This window comes from Lissotriton vulgaris, chromosome 2_1 (assembly GCF_964263255.1).
Source record: "Lissotriton vulgaris chromosome 2_1, aLisVul1.2, whole genome shotgun sequence".
Taxonomy (NCBI): Eukaryota; Metazoa; Chordata; class Amphibia; order Caudata; family Salamandridae; genus Lissotriton; species Lissotriton vulgaris.
Window position 1 is genome coordinate 766960705 of NC_141687.1, and position 23987 is coordinate 766984691.

The following is a 23987-nucleotide window of genomic DNA, read 5'->3' on the forward strand; positions in this document are numbered from 1 at the left end:
AGCAGCCTTCCTCAGCCCATTGCAGCGCTTAGCATTTCATATAGTTTACCTGTGGCTTCGCCCTGCAGTTAACACGCTGACAGGAGGGCTTTTATGAGGAGGAGGGTATCAGTACCTGAATGACGAATTCTACAATGTGGTGGACAGCTCTATCTACCACTGTGTCATGGAGATAGTGGGCCCCATGGAGGACCGCCTGTCCGCCCGCATTGTGGAAGAGTGAGCAAAGATGGTGCAGGCACATTTAGGTTCGCCGAGTACCAACCCAGCTCCCGTGGGGGAGGAGCCCCCTGCCCCGTAAAACCCCTGTAGGGAGGGGGTCTCTGAGGGGGCGCAGGGTGTGGACAGGGACGCCTTTGAACGCTTGTGCGGCGCCTTTTTGGCCAAGGCGACCACTTACACCCCTGCGCCATTACCGGGCCCAGAACCCTCGGTTTCTTTGGGTACGGCTCCCTCTTCACCCGGAGGGGTGTCACCGGCGGACACAGACCACGACGAGGAGTCGGTACTTACTTGGAGACCGTCCAGCTCCGGCGCCGCGTTGCCACAGGACAGTTCAGGTATGTTGGACCCAGATGAGGTCATCCATCCGCGGTCCAAGGCCTGGACCCCTGGGGACAAGGTGGCGAAGTTTGTGGCGGTCGCCTCCGCAAGCCCTTGGAGAAGGAGGCGCGGAGTTGTCTGCGAGGCGAGTGCCCTCGGCCCACGTTGGAGGGAAAAGTGGCTATGACACGGAAGTTAGATTCCAAGATGGCCACGTTCCTTGCAAAGTTTGTAAAGGGTCCCCGCAAGGGCATAGACCGTTCCTGGGGCTCCTGTCAGGACAAGTTGTTAGATGCACACCTTGAGAACAACAACGACAATAACTCCACAACCCTGATCGATAACCTCGCCAACCTCGGACTGAGACAACTCATCACAACGCCCACCCACTCCGCCGGTCACACGCTCGACCCCGTCTTCTCCTCAAGCCCGCATGTCTCCGGCAGCCACACCACCAAACTCCTCTGGACCGACCACCGCTGCATCCACTTCACCTTCCAGAAACCTACCACACACCACCGCATCCAACAGATCCCCCGCCGCTGCTGGAGCAAAATCACCGAAGACCAACTACATGCAAACCTTGCTTTCAGCCCACCCACCGAACTCTCCAACACAGACGTCGCTGCCCACAACCTCAGACGCTGGATTGAGGACTGCACCAACACATTCGCCCCGCTGAAGAAACCCCCCCACAGAGACACCAGCAAGAGGGCCAGTTGATTCACCCCAGAACTCCTAGATTCCAATCAAGCCTGCCGGAAACTAGAGAAGAAATGGCACAGTGAACAAACTCCGGACAGCCACGCAGCACACAAGGACGCAGTCCGCAACCACCACCACCTCATCAGGGCTGCCAAGAAGACCTCCTTGAAAGACCGCCTCAGCAACAACGCACACGACAGCAAGGAGCTAAACATCGTGAAGGAACTCTCCAACCCCAGCTCCAACGACAACGACATCCCGCCGTCGCAAGCCCTGTGCGACTCCCTCGCTACCTTCTTCCACCGCAAGATAGCAGACATCCACGACAGCTTCAACACCCACACAGCCCCCAACAGATGGCAACACAACAGACCCTCCGCACACCATCGACCACATCCCCTTGCTAGCCTGGACCAGCGTGAGCGTCAATGACACCATCAAGACCATGAGCACATTCCACTCTGGCTCACCGTCAGACCCATTCCCGCACCACGTCTTCAACAAAGCAAGCAGCTCCATCGCACCACACCTACGCAACGTCATCAATCTCTCCCTTGAGACCTCAGCCTTGCAAGAGAGCTGGAAACATGCTGAGATCAACGGCCTACTCAAACAACCCAAGGCAGACCCAAGAAACCTCAAGAACTTCCCACCCATCTCTCTGCTCCCCTTCCCGGTCAAGATCATCGAGAAAAAAACCGACAGCTAACCCGATACCTCGAAGAGAACAGAATCCTGGACCCTTCCCAGTCAGGGTTTCGCAGCAACCACAGCACCGAGTGCCCTCATCGCCGCCACCGACGACATCAGGACCCTGCTAGACAACGGGGAGACTGCAGCACTCATCCTCCTAGACCTCTCCGCCGCCTTCGACACCGTCTGCCACCGCACACTACGCGCACGACCCCACGCCGCAGGAATTCGAGATAAGGCTCTGGAATGAACCACCTCCTTCCTCTCCGGCAGAACCCAGAGCATCCGCGTCCCCCCGTTCCGTTCCGAAGCCTCCGAGATCATCTGCGGCGTACCTCAAGAATCCTCCCTCAGCCCGACACTGTTCAACATTTACATATCGTCCATTAACAGTTCCCCCTGTTGTTGATATACTTTGCGCGAGAGCCTTCCCGCGGAGCCCTCTTGAGGATACCTACAGTACAAATACTATTGTGAGGACCATTGGATCCCTCTGTGCTACTACTGAGCCTGGTTCGATCCCCTACCCTACCTACATCTTTTAGCTCATACAACTATCCTGACCGTTCCTACCAATCATAGAGGACATTCCGGGTTTGAGCTTTGATGAAGACGCTATTGCTGAGGCCCTGAGAAATGCTCCCCCACTCCTCGGGCCGGGTGGTGCTTCCGCCTCGGGCACGACCAATAATGATGATTGGGCAAACCTTACCACCTTGAAAAAAAAAAATAAAAGAATGGCTCAGGATTACCGTCCATGGGTCCATGATGACCGAATACCTGATGAGAGCAAACATCGCTCCCCAGGGACTCATTGTTAACATCATGCCCAGACTCTTCCTAGAGGATGGGCAATTCAAAATAGATTGGTGCCATGTTTCATGGAAATGTACAAAAGACCTACTCTTTCTGATAGTTAAAACAGCTAAGAGACTAGCAGATGCCTTACTGGTTAAAATTACAGCTATGGAGGTAGCTATTAGGGGGACACTCACCAAAACCCCATTTACAACCAAACTAGCTGAGATAAATCAGGAAATTGCGGATAGCCAAGAGTTCCTGCTCAAGCAGAAAATGACCAAACTTCAGAAAGATGTGGATAGATTCGACTAAGAGAAGGTATATCCTTACCTCAAAGATGGATATTCCAATAAAAGATCTAGCTACTCCTCTGATGAGAACTCGGACACCGGGAGTCGCAGGGGCTCTTCTAGCAGTGACTCCAGTGGAAGTTTCCCCACTTAAAACAACCGTAATCAACGACGGGGCAATTGGAATCAGGGTTACAATAATGGACCACTGTTCCATGGTCCACCACAGATGATGCCACCTTGGCAGTACCCTTTCTACCCACAGGGCCCACCACAATTCTATCCCATGAACCCTCCTTTTTTAGACAAAGGTTGGGGCAAAGGAGGAGGGCGCAAACGAGGAGCTCCAAAAGGTGTGCTGTGGCAAGACCAGCAAACCACAACCCTTCAATGGAAACAAAGAGTACGACCAGGGGAAGGAGAGTTTGATTGTCAATCTTTCCGAAAGGTCGCTCACCCCCATTGAAACCAAAATCCTGGAAAAGGGTATAGGATTTGTACCGACACCAACCCCTGACAGCTTCATCGAGATGTGTGAGGTGAAACAACTCTTCAGGAAGGTACGCTTACGAGCATTCTTCCATGATAAACCCACCACTGAAAAAACTGATACAGGGCTACGTAAACCCTCCACCTTCACCCCTACCGATAACAGGTACTAGCATTTGAAAAGGCTGTCCTCAGAGGTCTTGAAACCATACCTGTCACCGCCAACTTTAACAATCTGAGCAAAGCTGAGAGACAGGCAGTTCAGGATCTGTCCAACGACACCTCCATCGTCATCAAACAGGCTGACATGGGTGGGGCCACTGTGATTCAGAACAGCAACGACTATGATACGAAATGTAAACGCCAGCTGGCTAATACCACCCATTGCAGCAGACCTCTGAGTACAGATCCCACTAAAAGGCTTATCACAAATATTACTAGCCTTGTCATGGAAGTTGAAACAAATGAATGGATCACCAAAAATGAAGCTGATTTCTTGTTAACTACCGACCCAGTGATTCCGTACTTCTACACCCTACCAAAGATCCATAAAGGACAAAGTTCAGTCCCTGGTAGGCCCATTGTCTCAGGGATCGGCTCTCTACTTGAGCCACTGTCAAAATTTTACGACTCCTTCTTACAACCGGTGGTGAGAAAGATACCTTCTTTTCTACAAGACACCTGGGATGTGCTCAGTCTGATAGATAACATCGAGGGGAGGGAGGATGTGGATCTCCTTCTCACGTTAGACGTCGAAGCGCTGTACACTAACATGCCCCAACAAGCTACCCTGGAGCTGTTGAAACTACACTGCTAAAGGAAGAATGGTGCTCACCTACACCCATTTCGTTCATACTGGCATGCGCAACCATAGCCCTAACTGAAAACTTCTTTCAGTATGGTACCCAACTTACCACCAAATCAGAGGTACTTCCATGGGTTCTACCTTCGCTCCCAGTCTAGCATGTATCTACATGTCTACCTTCGAAGAGAATGTGACCAGCTCCCTTAACAACCCCTTCAGAGACAACCTTACTTTATGGCGAAGGTATATAGACGATATCCTCGTACTATGGACCTAACCACCTGTGAGTCCTTCTGTACATGGATCAATCTGCAGAATCCCTTCCTCAAGTTCACGGGTACTATATCAGACTCTACTATCCCCTTCCTCGATCTTAGGATCAGTCTCAACCCGGACGGGTTGAAGATCACACTCTACCGGAAAAGTACCGATAGGAACAGTCTCCTTCTCTATGAGAGCTACCACCCGAGAGCCCTGAGGGACAATCTCCCATTTGGACAGTTCCTCAGGGTGCGTAGAAATTGCACAGACAGAACCGACTTCAACCATGAAGCAAGTATCCTACAACATAAACTTCAGGACAGAGGGTACCCGGCTCGACTTGTGTATAATTCTCGCAAACGAGCCCTGAACAACCCCAGGGAGGCATTACTGGAGACAATTCCCAAAGAGTCCGATGATCTGATCACATGTGTCACCTGTTTCACAAAAAACTCAGGCTACATAAAAAAAAACATAAATAAACATTGGCACATCATTAATTCTAGGGGTCTGAATATTCCACTACCCCGGTTTGCGTTCAAACGAACGGCCAACCTCAAGGACTCTCTAATCCACACACGTCCCAAGAAACAAAATGCCAACAGTCAAAGCACCGTGTGGGGCCTTCCTCCAGTGACAGGCCACTTTCCCTGTGGTGGATGCGCTGTCTGTCCCCAGACTCGACAAACTAAGGAGATTACGCTCACTGAGACATTCACCTGGCAGTTACGTAAACATACTAATTGCAACAGCACCAGGTGCATCTACTTACTGACTTGCCCATGTAACAAACACTACATTGGGATGTCCATGAGACAAGTAAAATTACGTATCATGGAGCACAAAAGTAATATCAGGTGCCTCAAGACACACACCAAGCTGTACGATCATTACACACAGCAAGGCCATCAGGCAGACAGCATACATTGGGTAGTTTTGGAGTCCCACCCCTCTGTCACACAGCAGGCATTGTTTAGAATCGAAGAAAGATGGGTCCACCGTCTTCAACTCGACAAAAGCGGCCTGAACGACTCAGTACCTTGGTCGTCACTGTCACATTAGATCTCACCCAGCTGTCACCCGTTCAATACCCATCCTTGTCCTGCGGTTTGACTGCCTTCCACACTCAAGATGGCCGCCACCATTATGCCACTGACATCACTGACAGCATTCCAGCTGTAGCGTTCTGAAGCCTTCCACTCTGACGCATGTGCAGCAGTTCCCCGTTGAAGCCCCGCCCCCACGCGGACTCAGCGAGACAGGAGCTACTTAAACTTCCACAGATGTCGGTTTCGTTACCAGCTGCTCTGTCCTGACCAGACGGTGGGGGTAGGTGTTAGCGGCGCTGACCGCACGCTATCAGGGTAAGTTTGCTTAAGATCCCTGCTGCGGTTCTTCGCCTCGTGAACCCAACCGGCTTCAGCCCACGCCAGGTGTGTTCTTGCCGATGGGGCAGGAAGCGATCCTTTGAACACAATTGCTCGACGCCGTTCCTCGGTCGCGGGTATTACCCCTGGTGGCGCCTCACCTACGTACGCCTCGTTGTTTCCTGGACACGGTTTTGGCCATGGCTAGTCCCTGTTCCCCAGCGATCCTCGCTTGGGTGTGTGGGGGCAGCCTGTGCCGATCCGTTGTTTGGGTGTTCACCTTGGCTCACGTAATGCTGCAGGTTTACTTGTTTCTGTGTGGCTTTTCAGGCGCGCAAGTGGGTTTACTGACTTGCAGCTACCCCTTTGGCAAATTCCACTCTGTAAGCCATGACCCACAATGGGATGCTAACATAATACTGATGAGCATTAGTCAATGCTCCACACCGACGCTCTCTTTCTTCTCCCAGGTACTTGACCTTTATGTGCAGGTCCCACTGGAGCAGACAGCGGGGCACCTTAGGATCACCCTTAGGGTAAGATCAGTTATCATGTGCCTGTCTTCATGTTCCTCACATTTAGCGTCTTTTAACACTTTTAACCTTTGCAATGCAACCTTCTGTCTTCTAAATGAAGATATACCTGTGAATATCTTTGAATTTACTACCCCTTTCACCCACGAGTGTGTTCTCGAGCGTGTTGGTCTGTTGACCTTGTATTATAACAAATGCAGAACTACAATCATCCCTTTGTTATGTATTTTCCTTTAGGTCACCTCAGTTCAGCAGGACCTAGTTGCCTGCCCTTGTACGACCTCATGGAATAAGGTTGTATGAACATCCCTTTTTAGACTTTCACTGTGTGGTACGTATCACTTAGGTCCTGACGAATTACCATCCGAGCAAGAAACATGTTGACTTGATCAGGGGGTTGTTGGTATCTTGGTTTGTACTACCTAGAGCATATATCTCCCCTCCCACCATTTTAATCAAGGGCGTCAGCCACGCCACTAAAACTTATTGTGGACTGACCCACCTTTTTTAATTCACCACTTCCTCACGACTACACCCCTTTTCAATCCCTCTCACCCGCATGCACCATATGGCCGGAACAAAAGATCTCCGATAAAGAGCCCCTTTACGGGTGCCCGTCGGACATTGCAGCGCCAGTCTGACGAGGAGCAGAACCCATGTGATGAAGCATGTCATCTAGCTTGCTAGGTGTGTGAGGGTTTTAGTTCCAACAAGGGAAATTCCCCTTCTTTTTCCACAATCCACTCTCCACACTCTTGCTTCTCCTTCCCCGTTTTTCCACCTCCCCTGGGGAAGTTTGTACATTGTTTTATTATCAACATTTACATAGACCTCGCACACGTCGCCCGACAGCACGACCTTAACATAATCTCCTACGACTACGTTACTCAACTGATCCTCTCCCTCACCAAGGACCCCATCACCGCCAAAGCCAACCTCCATGAAGGAACGAAGGCCGTTGCCGACTGGATGAAGATCAGCCGTCTGAAGCTGAACTCAGCCAAGACCGAGGTCCTCATCCTCGGCTCCAACCCGTCAGCCTGGGAAGACTCCTGGTGGCCAACGGCACTGGGGCCAGACCCGACCCCTACCTACTAAGCACGCAACCAGGGAATCATCCTTGACTCAACCCTCTCAGTGACCAAGCAAGTCAACTCCGTCTTCTCCTCCTGCTACAACACCCTCCGCATGCTCCGCATAATCTACAGATGGATCCCGACAGATACAAGAAAAACAGTCACCCAGGCCCTCGTCAGCAGCAGACTTGACTACGGAAACACCCTCTACGCGGGAGCCCCGATCAAGCTCATCAATCGACTACAACGCATCCAAAACACCTCGGCATGACTGATCCTGGATGTACCACGACACGGCCACATCACCCCTCACCTGAGAAACCTACACTGTCTCCCCGTCAACAAGAGGATATCCTTCAAGCTCCTCATCCATGCACACAAGGCACTCCACAAGACCGGCCCAGTCTACCTCAACAGACGGCTCTCCTTCTACACCCCCAACCGCCAGCTCCGCTCCGCCGACCTCTCACTCGCCACCGCCCCCGCGCATCCGAAGAACAATCACCGGCGAGAGATCCTTCTCCCACCTCGCCTCCAAGACATGGAACACCCTCCCACTGAGCCTACCACAGACCCAAGACCTGCTGACCTTCAGGATGATACTAAGGATCTGGCTGTACAATCAGTAGCAGCCCCCACCTCCTCCCTCCACCGCCTTGAGACCCTCGCGGGTATGTAGCGCGCTTAACAAATGACTGATTGATTGATTGATTGATTGACGCAATAGAGCGCAATTCTTGACATGGCAGAGGAGACGAAGGTGAAAGGTTCCACGATCTCTCCAGACGTCCTGTCGAATTGGGCGCAGAGGGTGGTCATCTTCCTGGGGAACGCCAACTGCGCCCTCTCGACCGAACGCAGACGATCACTTCTGATCAAACTGGACCCGAGTTGGGAGATCTGGCCTCCTCCGAGGTGGGGGCAGTGGCCCAAGGGGGACTCTTTGGAGACCCCTTTATCATAGAATTAGGTAATTTTGTGTCGACCTTTACCTCCCTGGACAAGGCCCAGTCCAGTATTAACAGGGATTTCCAGCAACGTTTCTCTCGAGGGGTCGGTCGCAGTAGGGGCCTCGCGACTAGCCGTGGCGGTCAGAACTTTACTAAGGGTCAAGGCTCTGGGCTTGGGCAATACAACACCTCTGCCAACTACACCAAAATTTACCCCACCAGGGGTCAACGCTTCAGAGGCCGAGGTGGCTCGAAGAACAACTCCGGCAACACCAATACCGGCGGTAAGTGTTACTCTGGCAGAGCAGGTGCGCATTGGCGGCCGGCTAGCAGCTTTTTCAGGGGCTTGGGCAGCGATTACTGCAGACGTGTGGGTCTTAAAGAAGATTCACGGTTTTCACATAGTTTTACGATCGCCCCTGACAAACAAGGCTCCCTCGCCCTAAAGTCTTCTCGGCGGCAGATGCACAGTTGATTGACGGAGAGGTCTCAGAGCTGGTCAGCAAAGGGGCCATTTGTCGATCAGCTCGGCATCCCGTGGGTTTCCTCGGGCGGAGGCAAACGGCCGGTTATCAACCTCAAAGATTTCAATGGGTGGTTGGTCTACCGGCATTTCAAGATGGAGGGAATCCATCTTCTTCGGGATGTTCTTCTCCCGAACGACTGGCTGGTGCGCCTAGATCTCAAGGATGTGTACTTGGTGGTTCCCATCCATTCTCCTCACCGTCGCTTCCTACAGTTCGTCTGGAAGGAACAGATATTCGAGTTCACAGCCCTTCCATTCGGTCTTTACTCTGCCCTTGGTGTTTCACCAAGCTGCTCCATCCGGCGGTGGAATTTCTACAGAGTCCGGGTATTCGGATGATTGTCTATCTGGACGACATCCTCTTGAAGGCCCAGTGTCCAGTGAAGCTGGGCCTTTAACTTCAACAGACAGTCTCCCTCTTCAGGGATTGAATTTTGTCATCAACAAAGACAAATCTGACTCTCTCCCTCCCAGAGAGAGATTTTTCTTGGGTTCGTCGTGGACTCCCTCCAAGCCTCCTGGAGTCTTCCGTCTCGAAAGATGGCCAAAATCCGGCATGTGTTGCGTCAGGCAGTCGCCAAATCACACCTCCCTCCGTCAGATTGCCAGGGTGGTGGGGCTCCTCTCCTCGTCCATCCAGGCAATCTTTCCGGGACACCTCCATTATCGGGCCCTTCAGCGTCTCAAGGCGCATCACCTCAGGAAGGGTATGACTTACGATCAGTTTGTCCTTCTGCCGATCATCGGTCCGTTCCAGATCTGGTGATAGAATCTGACGCCAGCAGGTCGGGTAGGGGCGCCCGCTGTGGGGATTTCTCCACAGGCGGCGCTTGATCGTCAGAGGAGCAAGCATTGCACATAAACTGCTTGGAGCTGCTGATGGGGTCTTTCACAGTACGCTGCTGGACCAGATATTCAGTACGCTTGTGCATTCTTCTGCGTATGGACAATGTCTCTGCGGTTCGATACGTCAACCATCTGGCCGGTCCACGATCCGGAGCTCTGGCGGACTAGGCGAAAGTTTGGGGATTACTGTCTGGCTCACCATGTCTCCGTGACAGCGGAGTGCTTACCAGGCCAGCCAACCAAGTAGCGGATTGCCACTCCAGACATCTGCGGGATTCCAGCCAGTGGAAACTGGAGGTAGGGGTGTTCCAGTTGTTGAAGAGTCTATGGGGTCCATTTTCAGTGGACTTGTTTGCGTCCCGCTTGGATCATCAGTTCCCTCGGTTCTTCAGCTGGAGGCCGGACCCTCTGGCGGAGGCCACAAATGCTTTCCTCCAGGATTGGAGTCAGGAGGAGGCATATGCGTTTCCTCCTTTTTCAATGGTGGTACGGACGGCAGCCCAACTGCACCATCAGAAGGCAAGGCTGGTGCTGACCATACCCGTATGGAGGTCTCAAGTTTGGTTTCCAGTTCTTCTGGAACTTTCTTGGGATTTTCCAATCCTACTCCCCCGATTTCCTAGTCTTCTTCTCAATCTGGACGGGGAGCCCCATCCCCACATAACACAGGCTTCTCTCCACCTCATGGCATGGCGGCTTTCCAGCTACGTTGGTTGCTCCCGGCCTTTCGAGATCAGCTGAGGATCTTATGTCCAAGGCCTGGGCAGTCCGTACCGCGAAGCGCTACTGTTCAGCCTGAACTAGGTGGGTGCGTTGGTGTCTTCGATGGGACTTGGATCCTCTTGTCACGGGTGTCGTTCCCGTCTTGAATTTTTTGGCCGAATTGGCATCAGACGGCCTGGCCTATCACACCATTAACGCGGTGCGTTCAGCGTTTTCGGCTGATCATTACACGGTTGAACGGGCTCCATTCGGTCAGCATCCCTTTCTTTGTAGACTCCTAAGAGGCATTCGCATTTCATTACCTCCGGAACCACGTTACTCTGGCCTTTGGAACGTTAATGTAGTTTTGAATTTGTTTCTGTCATGGCAGCCTAATAAATATCTCTCCTTGAAAGAGTTGTCCGCTAAGCTAGCCATGCTTTTGTGTTTGGTGTCTTGCCACAGGGTCTCTGATGTGCAGGCCTTGGACGTCTCGGCAAGGGTTTTTCCGCGGATGGGGTTACGTTTACGGTGGGTCGTCGCACAAAGTCTGGGTTGAGGACAATCTCATACCCAGCATTTGTAGATACTCCTAAGCTGTGTGTTTTTCAATGCCTAAAGGCGTACGAAGATATGACTTTGGAATTTCGTCCTCCGGGCGAACGTCAATTACTCATTGCCTTACGAAAGCCACACAAGGCAGTTTCTTCACCTACCATCGACCAGATGGGTGAGATGGGTCATACAAGAGGCAGGTATTGACACTAGTCTGTTTGGAGCACACTCAGCTAGGGGAGCTATGGCGACCAAGGCGTTTGCTCTAGGAGCGCGATTGGAAAATTTGGTGCATGCAGCATTTTGGTCTTCGGATTCCACCTTTAAGAGGTTTTATTTCAAACCGGTGATGGACATTGCACATTTGGTGGTAAGTAAGCTTTGAACTAGAATAATCCGAAGCCTCCGGTCCTGACATAGAATCGAAATGTGCCTAGCTTAGTAACGGTAAGTTTCCATTCTATTAAGGGCGCGGAGGCGAGGATTATCACTCCCGAGGTTTCCTTTGGGCAGATATCCCACCTGTACTGCAGTAAGTAGTTCAGTTTTTGTGATATCTCTGCTTGTGCTTGTCTCAAAATATCGTGATGTGCAGCATTTTCGTGCTCTCAGCGTGTGTTTTTTTTCCAACGTTACGCTGTTGTCTTTCTCACATTAGGGAATGACGGTGCGAAACAGGATCAATAAGATGGGAGCGTGACTCGTGCAAAGGAAGAGGAAGAGGGCACAAGATGGACGTCCTATCTACATGTCATGGACACTGTTGAGGGACTAATGTTGGACACTATCTATATGGATTGATGGGAGTTGTAGTTTCTTGGACATTTGAGAACTGTATTTTTTCCGGCGTGTAATGCTTTTTTCCCCTTTGTTTGGGGTGTATAAGCATTTGTTGAGCTTTTTTGGGCTGCTGTGAGTTTTGTATAAAATAAAGAGCGAAGAAAGGAAAAGCATAATCCTCGCCTCCGCTTCCTTAATAGAATTGAAACTTACTGTTACTAAGCTAGGCAAATTTCGATTCTTGGGCCCATTGGCAATGCCACAAGAAGTAAAAGCATTGATGTAAGCCATGTTGCTCATCATATACGCCCTTCTGGCTCCATCTGATGGGCCTTCGGGCCTCAAAGATCAGAGAAGGCTTCCAAACAAGCTACTGTTGGATGGCCCTTTCTTACTGTCATTTGTGCCTCTTGACTTTGCTATAGATGTTGCCCAGATTCTAGGGCCAGGGCCCAACCCAACTTCAACTCCAGCGCCAAAATTCTCATCCATCCCTTGCACGTTGATTTAGGAGAAAGAGCCCATTGTGTCATCAGGCTCTAAGCGAACACAACACAACCTCAACTGACGTTACGCCTGCTACAAACTATGGGGCAACCGGTCCAACATCTTTCTGGCTCAGAGAGAGAACTCTGCCTTTACCTAGAATGCTTTACTTTCCTTTTACTTCAGGCTCACAACACAGCATTATGATGAAGATGACATGGATAATGCACCTCTTTATTATGATAAGGTCAATCTTTTCATGACCCTTCATGGGGCCAGTGAGCTATTCACTTTGTCACATACTTGGTTAAACTCGCCCCTGGGCCATCCTTGCAGGAAACAGCTTCTTTTGCTGTGGCTACCAGAAAGGCTGCAAAAGTTCCACACCTACATCTCCTGTTCTTTGAAGTAAAGACTAATCTCCTGATAGAACTTCTGCTACCCGGGTGGACTTCCTTAGAACCACTTCTCCCTTTTAATGAAGCCCTGATGGGCCTTTGGGCCAAACCATGCTCTTGCTCACGCGTCAACAGACCAGCTGCAGGAAGACAGATGACCTGCCCCTGGTGATCCTCCTTTCCCCGTTCAACACCCTACATCTGAAAGATTTGTATTACAGACATCCATGAAGAAGCTCAACCCTAGCTCGTTACCTTCTACACCTCCCTAAAGGGAATCAATATGCCATTATCAGCCGCGTTGCTCTACAATCAGTAAATGCCAGTTGCCTCCTGGGCCATTACTCGCATGCATTATGGGATATTTTTTGCCAGTCCCTAATGAATGCCGCTCCAACCTGTATATTCATATATTTGGTTCTGTCCGAATTTCTTCAAACACTGAGTTAATTAAAATGAGCGGCTAATCAATCACAGTAGAGCTGCAAATTATGTATTTCTAGGATACACAAATTAAAAAAATATTTTTTGAGTACATGTGTTGTAAGATTACATAAAACATTTAATTGAGCAGGAATAATTCAGATGGTGCTCAATGTATTTCAGATGTACAAAAGGGCTTGGGCACTGCATAAACGTGAAACCAGAGATAAAGATGAAAACAGATGGTCAACTCCTAAAATTTCTTGTGGAGGCCTGACTGCATTCATAGAATATAGTCTCTTAAGTTGGGCTGTATTCCTATATTTAGCCAACTGGATATTATGGTGCAGATCAATTGTAGGATCCATTGACATTTCAGCCCTTTCGCTATTAGTATGTTGTATAAATATCAGTAATTGAAAGAGACTGTAGTTATAGATTCCTTACCTTAGAAATGTATTCGTAGTTGTACCCTTGCACATTGGCATTGGTCGACTCCGCATCCGTCGTCGCCTGAGTGACGTTGTGGTGTCTACTTAGATGCCGCCCCTGCGCGCTAACGTCAGTTCTTTCTTTTCCGCACCAGCCAGCAAAGATCTGGAGAGAGCGTACCCGTAGTCACTTGTGGACTAACTCTTTTTTAACTTTTTTGTCGCCGTCTTTTTGAGTATCTGGACTCCCGGTTCACGAAGGATGTCTAACTGTCAACCTTCAAACCCTGTGTTTCCTGTCACAAGTTGATGTCGGTGACCGATCCGCACCTCGTGGGCCTTTGGTGCCTGGAGCGACCCGAAGTCGTGCTCCTACTGCTGGCCCTGATCCTGAAGTCTTTGCGGGAGCTGTCTCGAAAGCTTTTGGAGGCCCAGCAGTCCGTGCCGCTCAAGGTCTTGGTCGAGGGGAAAGTTGCGGAACCGGTCGCGGAGCCATCACCATTCGTCATCGAAGTCTTCGCACTCTTCGGGTAAGTCGAAGCACAAGAAGAAGGCGAAGAAAGCCTTCTCCTCCTGACGACAATGTAGGACATCTAGAGTTGCTCACTAGAGATGCAGAATATCATGGGGTGTATTTGCAAAAGGAATCTTTAGAGGAAGATTTCCTATTTGAAACGCTCAGTATCACACAGGCCTAGTCACACTCTGCCTATGCTTAAAGACATGATGAGACATGCTGGCGACAGCTTCAAAGATCCAGTGTGGGCTCGCATTCTCACCCCCTAGAATTGACAAAACATAGAAAGCTAATCCTTCAGATCCAGTATTTATTAAAGGTCAGCGGCCACTAGACTCTTTGGTAGTCTCTAATGCCTGTAAAAGGGCCAATTCACAGAGCACAGGTGATGCTCCCACTCCAGACAAGCAGTCAAAACTATTAGACACCTCTGGTAAATGAGTAGCTGCCCAAGCAGCAAACCATTGGCGCATTGGTAACACCCAGGCCCGACTTGCCAGATATGTTGGGGCACACTGGGACGAAATGGAGCAGTTGCTGCAACACCTCCCAGATGAATGCAAAGCAAAAGCCCAAGATTTAGTCCAGAAAGGAAAGCTCATATCCAATTCTTCAATAAAATGCGCTTTAGATGCTGCAGACACCGCAGCTAGGGAGGTCAACACTAGTGTCTTACTAAGAAGACATGCATGGTTAAGGATTCAAACCAAAAGTGCAACAGTGTATTTCAAAAACTCCTTTTGATAAAGAGCATATCTGTGGCCCAAAGTAGATAAATGATTAGAAAAGATGAAAAAAGGCAGAGGTAGCCAAGTCTATGGGAGCACTACAGTCTCCTTCTAATCATGGCTCTTTGCGTCGCTCCTTCTACCGGGGGTGGAGGGTCCAAAACTATGTCCTCAGACAATACTGCTACCTCTTACAAAGGCAACGGCCAATCTTCCTCTACAAGAGTTTTTTTTAGAGGTATAAACAACAAAGGTCAAGGCAAGGGTTCCACAGCGCATAATTCCCCCTCTCCCAACAAGCAGTAACTTGCCCACACCTTACCCCCGATCATTTATAACATGTCAGGGGACGTCTTCTACAATTCCTCCCCATTTGGCAATCTATCACCACAGACAAATGGGTGTTAGGAATTATCCAATATGTTTATTGCCTGGAGCTCCCCTACATTCCTCCAAACATACGACCACGTTCTCACAAAATGTAGCTTGAACATTTACATCTACTTCAGCAAGAAGTACAGTCTCTCCTCTCCGAAGGAGCCATAGAACAACATCAAGTGACAGGTGTGTACTCCATGTATTTTCTTATTCCCAAAAAGGATGGCTCATTGAGACCCATTCTAGCCCTCCGAGAACTAAACCTCTACATACTTTCAGAGCATTTCCACATGGTGACACTTCAATAAGTGCTCCCGCTTCTAAAGCAGGGCAATTTTATGTCTACTCTGGATTTAAAAGACGCAAATTTCCACATTCCAATTAATTCCGCTCATGGCAAGTATCTCAGATATGTGATAGCAGGTCATCAATACCAATTCAAGTTACTACCGTTTGAAGTCACCACTGCTTCTAGGGTATTTACCAAATGCCTCACAGTAGTCGCAGCACATCTCAAGAGACAACACATCCATGTCTTCCCATACTTGGTCGACTGGCTCATCAAAGCCAGCCCTTTCCAAATGTGTCTTCAACACTCAAACCACTATTCATTTACTTCACCAACTAGGATTTACAGTAAATGCTTTGAAGTCTCACCTGCAGCCTTCCAAATACAAACTTATTTGGGAGCCACAATAGATGCTCACAAAGCTCTAGCCTCTCCCAATACAGCTAGGATTCACAATATTCAGTCCCTTGTCACTATTTTCAGCCCAACCAAGCATTACCACCAAAAGTATTCATGTATCTACTAGGGATGATGGCATCCAGCATTATAATTGTTCCTTATGCAAGACTTCCATGTGTCCCGTTCAAGAATGATTAGCAAGTCAGTGGAACCAGTCGCAGGGTCAGTTGACCGATCTAGTGATGGTAAATGGCCGCACCCATTGCTCTCTGCAGTGGTGGAACCCACAACATGTTTCCAAAGGGTGGCCTTTTCTCTACTCTTTTCCGCAGACAGTGCTAACAGCAAAAGCATCACTCACTGGTTGGGGCGCTCCCCTGCAGGCATACACAATCCAAGGATTGTGGACTCTAAGATACAAGAACCTCCATTTTAATCACCTAGAGCTACTAGCAGTGTGTGTAGCGCTCAAAGCCTTTCAACCTCACCTAACAGGCAAGACTGTGTTAGTGCGCACAGACAACATGATAGCTATGTATTATATACAAAAACAGGGGACACACACACTCTCCAACTGTCACACCTAGCACAAGCCATTTGAGAATGGGTCAGACATAAAAAAAATGTATCTCCTAGAAGAACATCTTCCAGGAGTAAACTATCAGATTGCAGGCCTTCTCAGCAGACAGAGATAGCAAATCCACGAGTGGGAACTTCATCCCCAGATTCTTCTTCCCTACTTTCAGGAATGAGGATTTCCACACACAGACCTGTTTGCCACAGCTCAGAACACAAAATGCCAAAGCTTTGCCTCCAGATTCCCACAATGGCTCTCCGAAGACAATGCCCTATGGATGAACTGATCAGGGATATTTGCTTACGCTTTTCCACCTCTCCCACTCATTCAGCTGGTAGTTCGGAAGCTCAGACAAACGTCCCTCTAACTGATTTTCATAGCTCCGACATGGGAACGCCAACCTTGGTTCACCACCCTGTTAGAGCTCTCAGTAGTTCCACACTAAAAGCTGCATCTCAACTCCAGTCTCCTCACTCAGAGCCATCGAGAAATCAGGCATCCAAATCCTAAGGAACTCAACCTGGCAATTTGGCTCCTGGGGTCATAGATTTTGGTTATTTACAATTACCACCTGACTGTATGAACATCCTAAAACACGCTAGCAGACCTACTACTAGGGCATGTTATGCAGCAAAATGGAAACGATTTGTTATCTATTGTACCAATAATGATATCGAACCCCTTGATGCCTCAGTGCAGAACATCATCTGTTACCTCTTACACTTACAGCAATCTAGACTAGCCTATACATGCATTTGCTTGCATTTAGCAGATGTAGCTGCATATTTACTAAACAGACAACACATCTCTATTCAGTGTACCAGTGATTAAGGCCTTTGCAGAGGACAAAAAAGAGCAATACCGCCAAGAGTTCCACCTGCACCAGTATGGAACTTAAACATAGTCCTTACAAGGCTGATGATTCCTGCCTTTTAAACCAATGCACAGGTGTCCTTTACAATTCCTCTCTTGGAAGGTTACTTTTCTTATCGCAATCACTTCCTTAAGGAGAGTTTGTGAACTCTAGGCTCTAACTATACAAGAACCTTTCTTTCAACGTCATAAAAACAAAGTGGTTCTTCGAACCAATCCCAAATTTCTACCTAAAGTGGTTTCTCCTTTTCACATCAGTCAATCAGTTGAGTTAAACGTGTTCTTTCCTCAACTTGATTCTGTAGCAGAATGAGTTCTACACACATTAGATGTTAGAAGAGCTCTACTATATTATGTGGAAAGAACAAAAGATTTTCGCTACACAAAACAGCTCTTTGTTGCCTTTTCGCTACCACAAAAAGGCAATCCAATATCTAAATCAGGCATTGCAAGATGGAATGTCAAATGTATTCAAACATTTCATGTAAAAGCGAAAAGAACCATGACCATATCCCCTACAGCGCATTCCACCCTGCAAAAAAAGGGCTAATATGGTCTTCTTAGGGAATATTCCCTTATCTGACATCTGTAAGGCAACAACATGGTCTCCACTGCACACATTCACCAAACATTATTGTGTAGATGTGTTAGTGAGGCAGCAAGCTAATGTAGGTCAGGCATTACTTAAAACACTTTTTTAAACAACTGCAACAGCTACAGGTTAGACACTGCATTTTGAGTTTGCTGCTGAATAGTGTATGCAAAGCATGTGATCTAGTGATCTGCAGCTCACATGCCTCGAAGGAATAATGTTACCTACCCAGTAAGCACCTGTACTTGGCATTTAGAGCTGTGATTCACATGCGCCCACCCACCTCCCCGGGTACCTATACCTGTTGCAGTTCTTCTTACCTACATACATACATACGCATGGACATCTCTAATCTACCTTCACTAACTCCATTCTCACCCTCTGCGGGAAAACAGTCTAACAAGGGAGTCAATGCCCATGCGCACTATCACCGAAAGGAGGAGTTACCTAGCTCATGATTGGAAAGACTTCTTCGAAGAAAAACAACTTGCAAACGCCTGGACCCAACACTAGATGTCAGGAGTATGCAAACAATGTGAATCTACAGCTCTACATGCGAAGAACAGATGCTTACTGGGTAAGTAACAATATCCTTCCATCTACACCCTTTATCATGCTGCAGGCGGACCTTAATTTGGTTCTCACATACATACCATATGTGTGCTCCCTTCAAACATTTATATAATTGTACACTCCGGCTGCTTATCATCAAGACAGCCTTTCTGATGGTGATAACATCTGCCCGGAGGGTGAGGTAATTGCAGGCATTGTCATGCTGGCCTCCCTACATGATGACTTTTGTAGATAAGGTAGTGCTTCACACCAGAGCTTTATTCTTTCCAAAAGTGGTGACCCCATTTCATCTGGATCAATCAGTAACGTTGCCCACCTTTTTTGCTCCCCCACAGCCCTCTAAGGAAGAGGAGTGTCCCCACCGTCTGGATCCAGAAAGAGTGTTGTCGTTATACCTTGACCGCACAGAAGAGTTCCGGGTGGACGAGCAACTCTTTGTGGGTCACTTAGGTGCTAAAAAAAGGTCAGGCAGTGAAGAAGCAGACCATTTCATGCTGGGTCGTTCTCTGCTACGTCCTGGCCAGGAAGCAGCCTTCTGAGGGCTTACTGGCCCTTTCTGCCAGAGTAAAAGCTGTGACCACGGCATTGGCTTGGGGTGTACTAGTCATGACATCTGCCAGACAGCAACATGGGCATCTCTGCACACATTTGCCAAGCACTACAGCCTGGACAGTCTGGTCCGCAGGGGCGGGCATTTTGCCAGTTCAGTCCTGCAGGACTTTTTAGTTTAGAAAATCTGCTTGCAGCCCACTGCCATGAAGGTATGGTTGAGTATCTATTCAAAGGTAAAGAATCTGCAGCTAGAAGTTTATCAGATGAACGAGTTACTTCACTTTGGTAATGCACTTTCTGGTAGAGAAACTATCTAGCTGCAGATTCCTTACATACCCACCCATACTTCCCCGCTTTGTGGACTCATTTGATAGGGCTAGGGTTGTTTCATTTTTCAGGGCTCTAATTTACACACACACGTCAGTGCGCATCTGGTGTGGAAAAGTGAAAAGTAACCAACGTCCGCATTCCTGGGTGGTGCGTAATTACGTGACTGTGACGTCATAACTGATGCTAACCAGAGCCGATGACAACACGCGGAGCCTAACCGAGCCACCTGATGGCGCGCAGGGGTACATCTCACTCAAAAGTTTCTGGGTCCAGCCTGACGTCTGGGAAATTTAAAGGTAAGAAATCTGCAGCTAGATATTTTCTTTACCAGATAATGGGTTACTGAATGTAAGTAACTTCTTCTTCAGGGCTATCAACAAATATACTTGAAGATCTGAAGTTATATGATTATAGTTCATTCCTGAAACTCAATATTCATTTATTTAAAGAATGAGGATTTAAAAACAGACGGATAAAAGAAAGAGTCGGAAAAAAATATATCCCTTTTGTGGTGACTCTTATTATTTTATGTTATTTGGTAGGCATAATTAGAAAACCAACATCCTCCTTAATGCCTCACTCAGAATGCATATAACGGCGTGTTCACTGGTCATCAGTTACTATCAAAAATAGAGGAACATCTCCTAGTCTCTATATGACAGGGAGAAACTCCTGTTTTTTAACAGACTCTCCGTTAGACCTGTCTGCCCTTTGGGTAGTCCCTCCTAATTATTTATTTATTTTGTCCCCTTTTTGCCCCTCATAACCCCTTTTTAATCTTTTTGTGCCCACTGGATTATTTTTGTGGTGTTGACCTGGGGGATAGATGCTCTTTTGCCCTCATAGTTTTTTACCTGAGGCCTAGGTGCCTTTTCTGACTAGAAAGTATGGGACTCACAAAATGGTCGCCATTAACTGCCATAACGATCACCGCTAGACAGGACCCATAGATTAGAATAGGGACCTTCCAGAACCTTCTGGTCCCTTCTGGACCTTTTGAGGCCGACCTATAAAAGGCCAGCTGCAGTGCAGCCATTTTGCCTTACCAGAGAGAGTCAGCTGGAGTACAGGCTGTAGCATAAGGTGGGGGTAGGATATGCAGAGGGTTGATCTCCCAGTGTAGGGACGCTTCCTTACTGCTTCACCACCCCTCTCCCCTTGTAGTTACTGACTTGACCCTGCCACGAGGTAATCCTGGAGACCCTGGGCGCCTGACCCGATCCAGCACCTTGAAGTAAGGATTTGGAGTGGGTGAGGGAGACTGAACTGGAGTGTAGCTCCGTCCACTGCCGAGAAAGAAAAGCCCTCATTGAGACTCAAGGAGGGGAGGAATAGACAGAAGGAAGGATTGTAACGGAGGAGTTGAGTCCTGAGAACCCCTCTGTCAGTTGCCCACATGAACTGAGAGCGTAAAGGCTTCATCCGGCATATCGACAAACCCCCCCCCCCGTACCTGAGGTAACGATCTGCCACGATAGGAGTAGTGGATTCACCCAGGAGGGAGGCTAAAGCCCAAGTGCCTGGGGCAGTATCGACGGGTGGTTTGGCCGGGTGGCGAAAGCAGCTCCATTCTCCCCTAGGCCGGCGACAGGGGTTTGAAGGCTCCGCGTCAAGAAATCACTTTCCCGAACTGCGCAGGCCCAGCGGAGCGAGCGCTGATCCTGAAGAGAGGCGGAGCAAGGGAAGGAGATCCGCAGTAGCTGAGCGGGCCCGGGTGTGGAGCCACTGGTCTCTCGCGCCTGCTCAGATGAGCTGTCTTCCCTCAAGTGGGGCGGAGACCGCGCGAGAGGAGGAAGCTGGCGGGAGACGTCTTCGGCTCACCTCAGCTGGTATAATCGCCTCCCCAGTACCCGCTCTGAGAACGAGCGGCTGGCCGGGTGGACAAGGCGGAGAGAAAGAGGCAGCCGACACTTGCAGACTTGCGGGTGTGTTTCCCCCGCCCCGGCGTTCCAAGACTTTGGCCACTGAGGCCCAGCACGAAAGTAAGGAGTGTGTTGGGGAAGGTGGAAGAGTGGGGAACTCCTAATCTAGGGACCCCAGGAGAAGTTCCTTTCAGCCATTGTCACTAAAGGAGTGGGTAAACTATCCCAGAAGCCTTCCAGACTTCCTCAAATGGCCCAATTTCCCCATTGCATACATTGAAGGCTACTTATTGTGGTATTAGCAAATAAACCTTCTTGTTTCAGGAATAGAGGAGAGCGTTCTTGGAACAGTCAATTGGGGGTTATAAAAAACATTGTTCCTTGGTGCAGCAGGGAAAATATACAAAGCCACCCTCACATGGAAGCACGGAGGCAACCTGAACTTATATAGGAGACAGATGGAGTTTTCTGAGAACCTTTCCTTTTAATAATTTCTATTGTTCAAATTGAAAAGTGATGGTTTATCTCAAGCCTTGAGTAGTTGGTGGTAACAATGTTTAAGATGAAATTCTGTACTGAGAAATGAAATAAAGAAGTAGGAGAGTAAATATAATATTTTTATAAACCGGAGCGTATTTTCCTACAAAATATTGGTGTAGTGTCCTTTTTGAGTGGATGGAGGTGATTTTACTGATGGGTGTGACGCAAACTTAGCACATATACTTTGGAATTAGGCCTTGCTTCTTAGTGCCAAGCTACCCTATGTGACTTGGGTGTTCCCTAGGTCCAATACTCTCATACACTTACTGATGATGTAACATGCTTCATCATTGAGTCCTCATACAGTATAAAAGTTCATACCAGCTGGGTTCAACCCTTTTGGTGGGAGCACCTTGGTGTTGTGGGTAAATCTACTATTGAAACAGCAATAATTATAATTAAAATTCCTTTAGGTTTCCATAGCATCCTGCACTCTTTATTTCTCTGAAACCGTATGGCTGGCTGAAAACAGGAATTGGACATGTCTGAAGCATCAGTGGTTCCTCCGTCCACTTGTCAACATGTATCAGCTCGTTAAAGTTATTGCCTAAATGGTCATCTAGCTTTCATCAGGCCTTAACATGTCTCATATATTTTATCCACCAATTTATCCATGCCATGTACTCATTCATACAAAACAAAATAACAGTTTTTTGGTAAGCCAGTCTCATCCCTGTGTGTTAGATTTGTTAGAGGGCTAGAATCTTGCACCTCAGGAATTGCAGGCAGAGGACCCTCCTGTCACAATTGCATCAATAAACTTGCCCGGCATTATCACCTACTATGGACTCGTAATTCTTTTCCTTGCTCCTCTTATTGGTTTGATATTACTCTGGTCACTAGAAACATCCTAGAGACGGTTAATAGGCAGACTGTGTTGATGTCCATGGTAAGGACAATCGTGTAGACAGAAACAAAAAACTGGTATTAACCATCTTCTTTTTTGTTTTTTGATTTGATATTGTTACTAGGTATACTTTCTGATCCTCCCCAGTATTATGAGTCGTCACACTTAGATAATTGGCAGGAACTGAGGTCCAAGCAACTACACTCATCGTTAAAGTAACTTTTCTTTTTTTTTCTGTTTAGAATGACCAAGTCTTCCAGGGGTTTTCAGTTGACAAAGGAGAATTCACATGCCCGCTCTGCAGGCAGTTTGCCAACAGTGTCCTACCTTGCTATCCTGGAAACCACATGGAAAAATGCATATGGCAATGTCAGAGCAGCAAAAGTATGCAAGATCTTATCGAAGAGGTGGAGGAACTTCAAGAACAGTTGGGAACTTTCCCCGTAAGCATCAGTGTAAGGCAATTGGATCCTTGTTAATTTGCATCTATTTGTTATTGTTTTCCATCATCTTTTATTTTTTGTGAATAACATTAATTGATTGTGGCAACATTTGCATAGTGCACTATACTGTGAGGCAGCCTCTGTATGCAACATACTTAAAACAAACTTTTGAATCTGCTGACTTTATAAACTGTATTTTATTTTTGTGTGTTAAAGATAAAGATTGTGTAGGGGGCGTGGCTAGCTGGCCAACATGGCGGACGGAGTTTGCTAGTGCTCCGATGCCGCTGGGGGAGAAACGATCCTGTCGCCCACGCCGAGGGGCCGATTCCGTCCGAGTGCAGCTGTGTCCTACAGATCCTGCACCCCGCCTGCCTCGCTGAAAATCCTGGGGCTCTGGCGGCTGGTGCCTCGGAGTTACGCCGTGGTCGGGGGTGAGGCCTGGTGTCACGCTGCGGACCGGGGGACTCGAGTAGCAGCGGTGCCCGGAGGACGAGGGCTGGAAGGTGGCGGCGCGCCGGGGGCCCCGTGACCGGAAGTGCACCCCTGGATCGGGAACCCCGACCCCGCGACAGCCGAGAAAGGCAGGCGACACCCTGCGACCCCGGGTGCCGGGGGAAAAGACGGAGACTGCGGACGGCCTTGAGCGGCGGACTGAGGCGCCGGAGTGCTGTGATCCGTGTGTTCCCGCCGGCTGAGCTACCCCCTGCCCGCGAGGGCCGAAGGTGAGAGGTCCGGGGAGGTGCGGAGGGGCCAGGTGTGGCGCTGCTGCCCCACATCCAGCTGAGGGCGGACTACATTCGGCAGGGACCCCTGGACTGAGGAAC

General features: G+C 48.8%; 1 protein-coding gene across 7 annotated transcripts in view; it reads left to right on the top strand.

Annotated features, from left to right (window-relative positions):
• UBR3 (ubiquitin protein ligase E3 component n-recognin 3) overlaps window positions 1–23987 on the top strand; it is a 2118328-nt gene that overhangs the window by 1479785 nt on the left and 614556 nt on the right. For 4 of the 7 annotated variants that reach the window (XM_086956098.1, XM_086956102.1, XM_086956100.1 and 1 more), the window contains one exon: window positions 22960–23172. In XM_086956098.1, coding sequence (XP_086812224.1) covers window positions 22960–23172 — 213 coding nt within the window. The remainder of the gene's footprint in view (window positions 1–22959; window positions 23173–23987) is intronic. The other 3 variants (XM_086956099.1, XM_086956101.1, XM_086956104.1) reach the window with 1 other exon arrangement.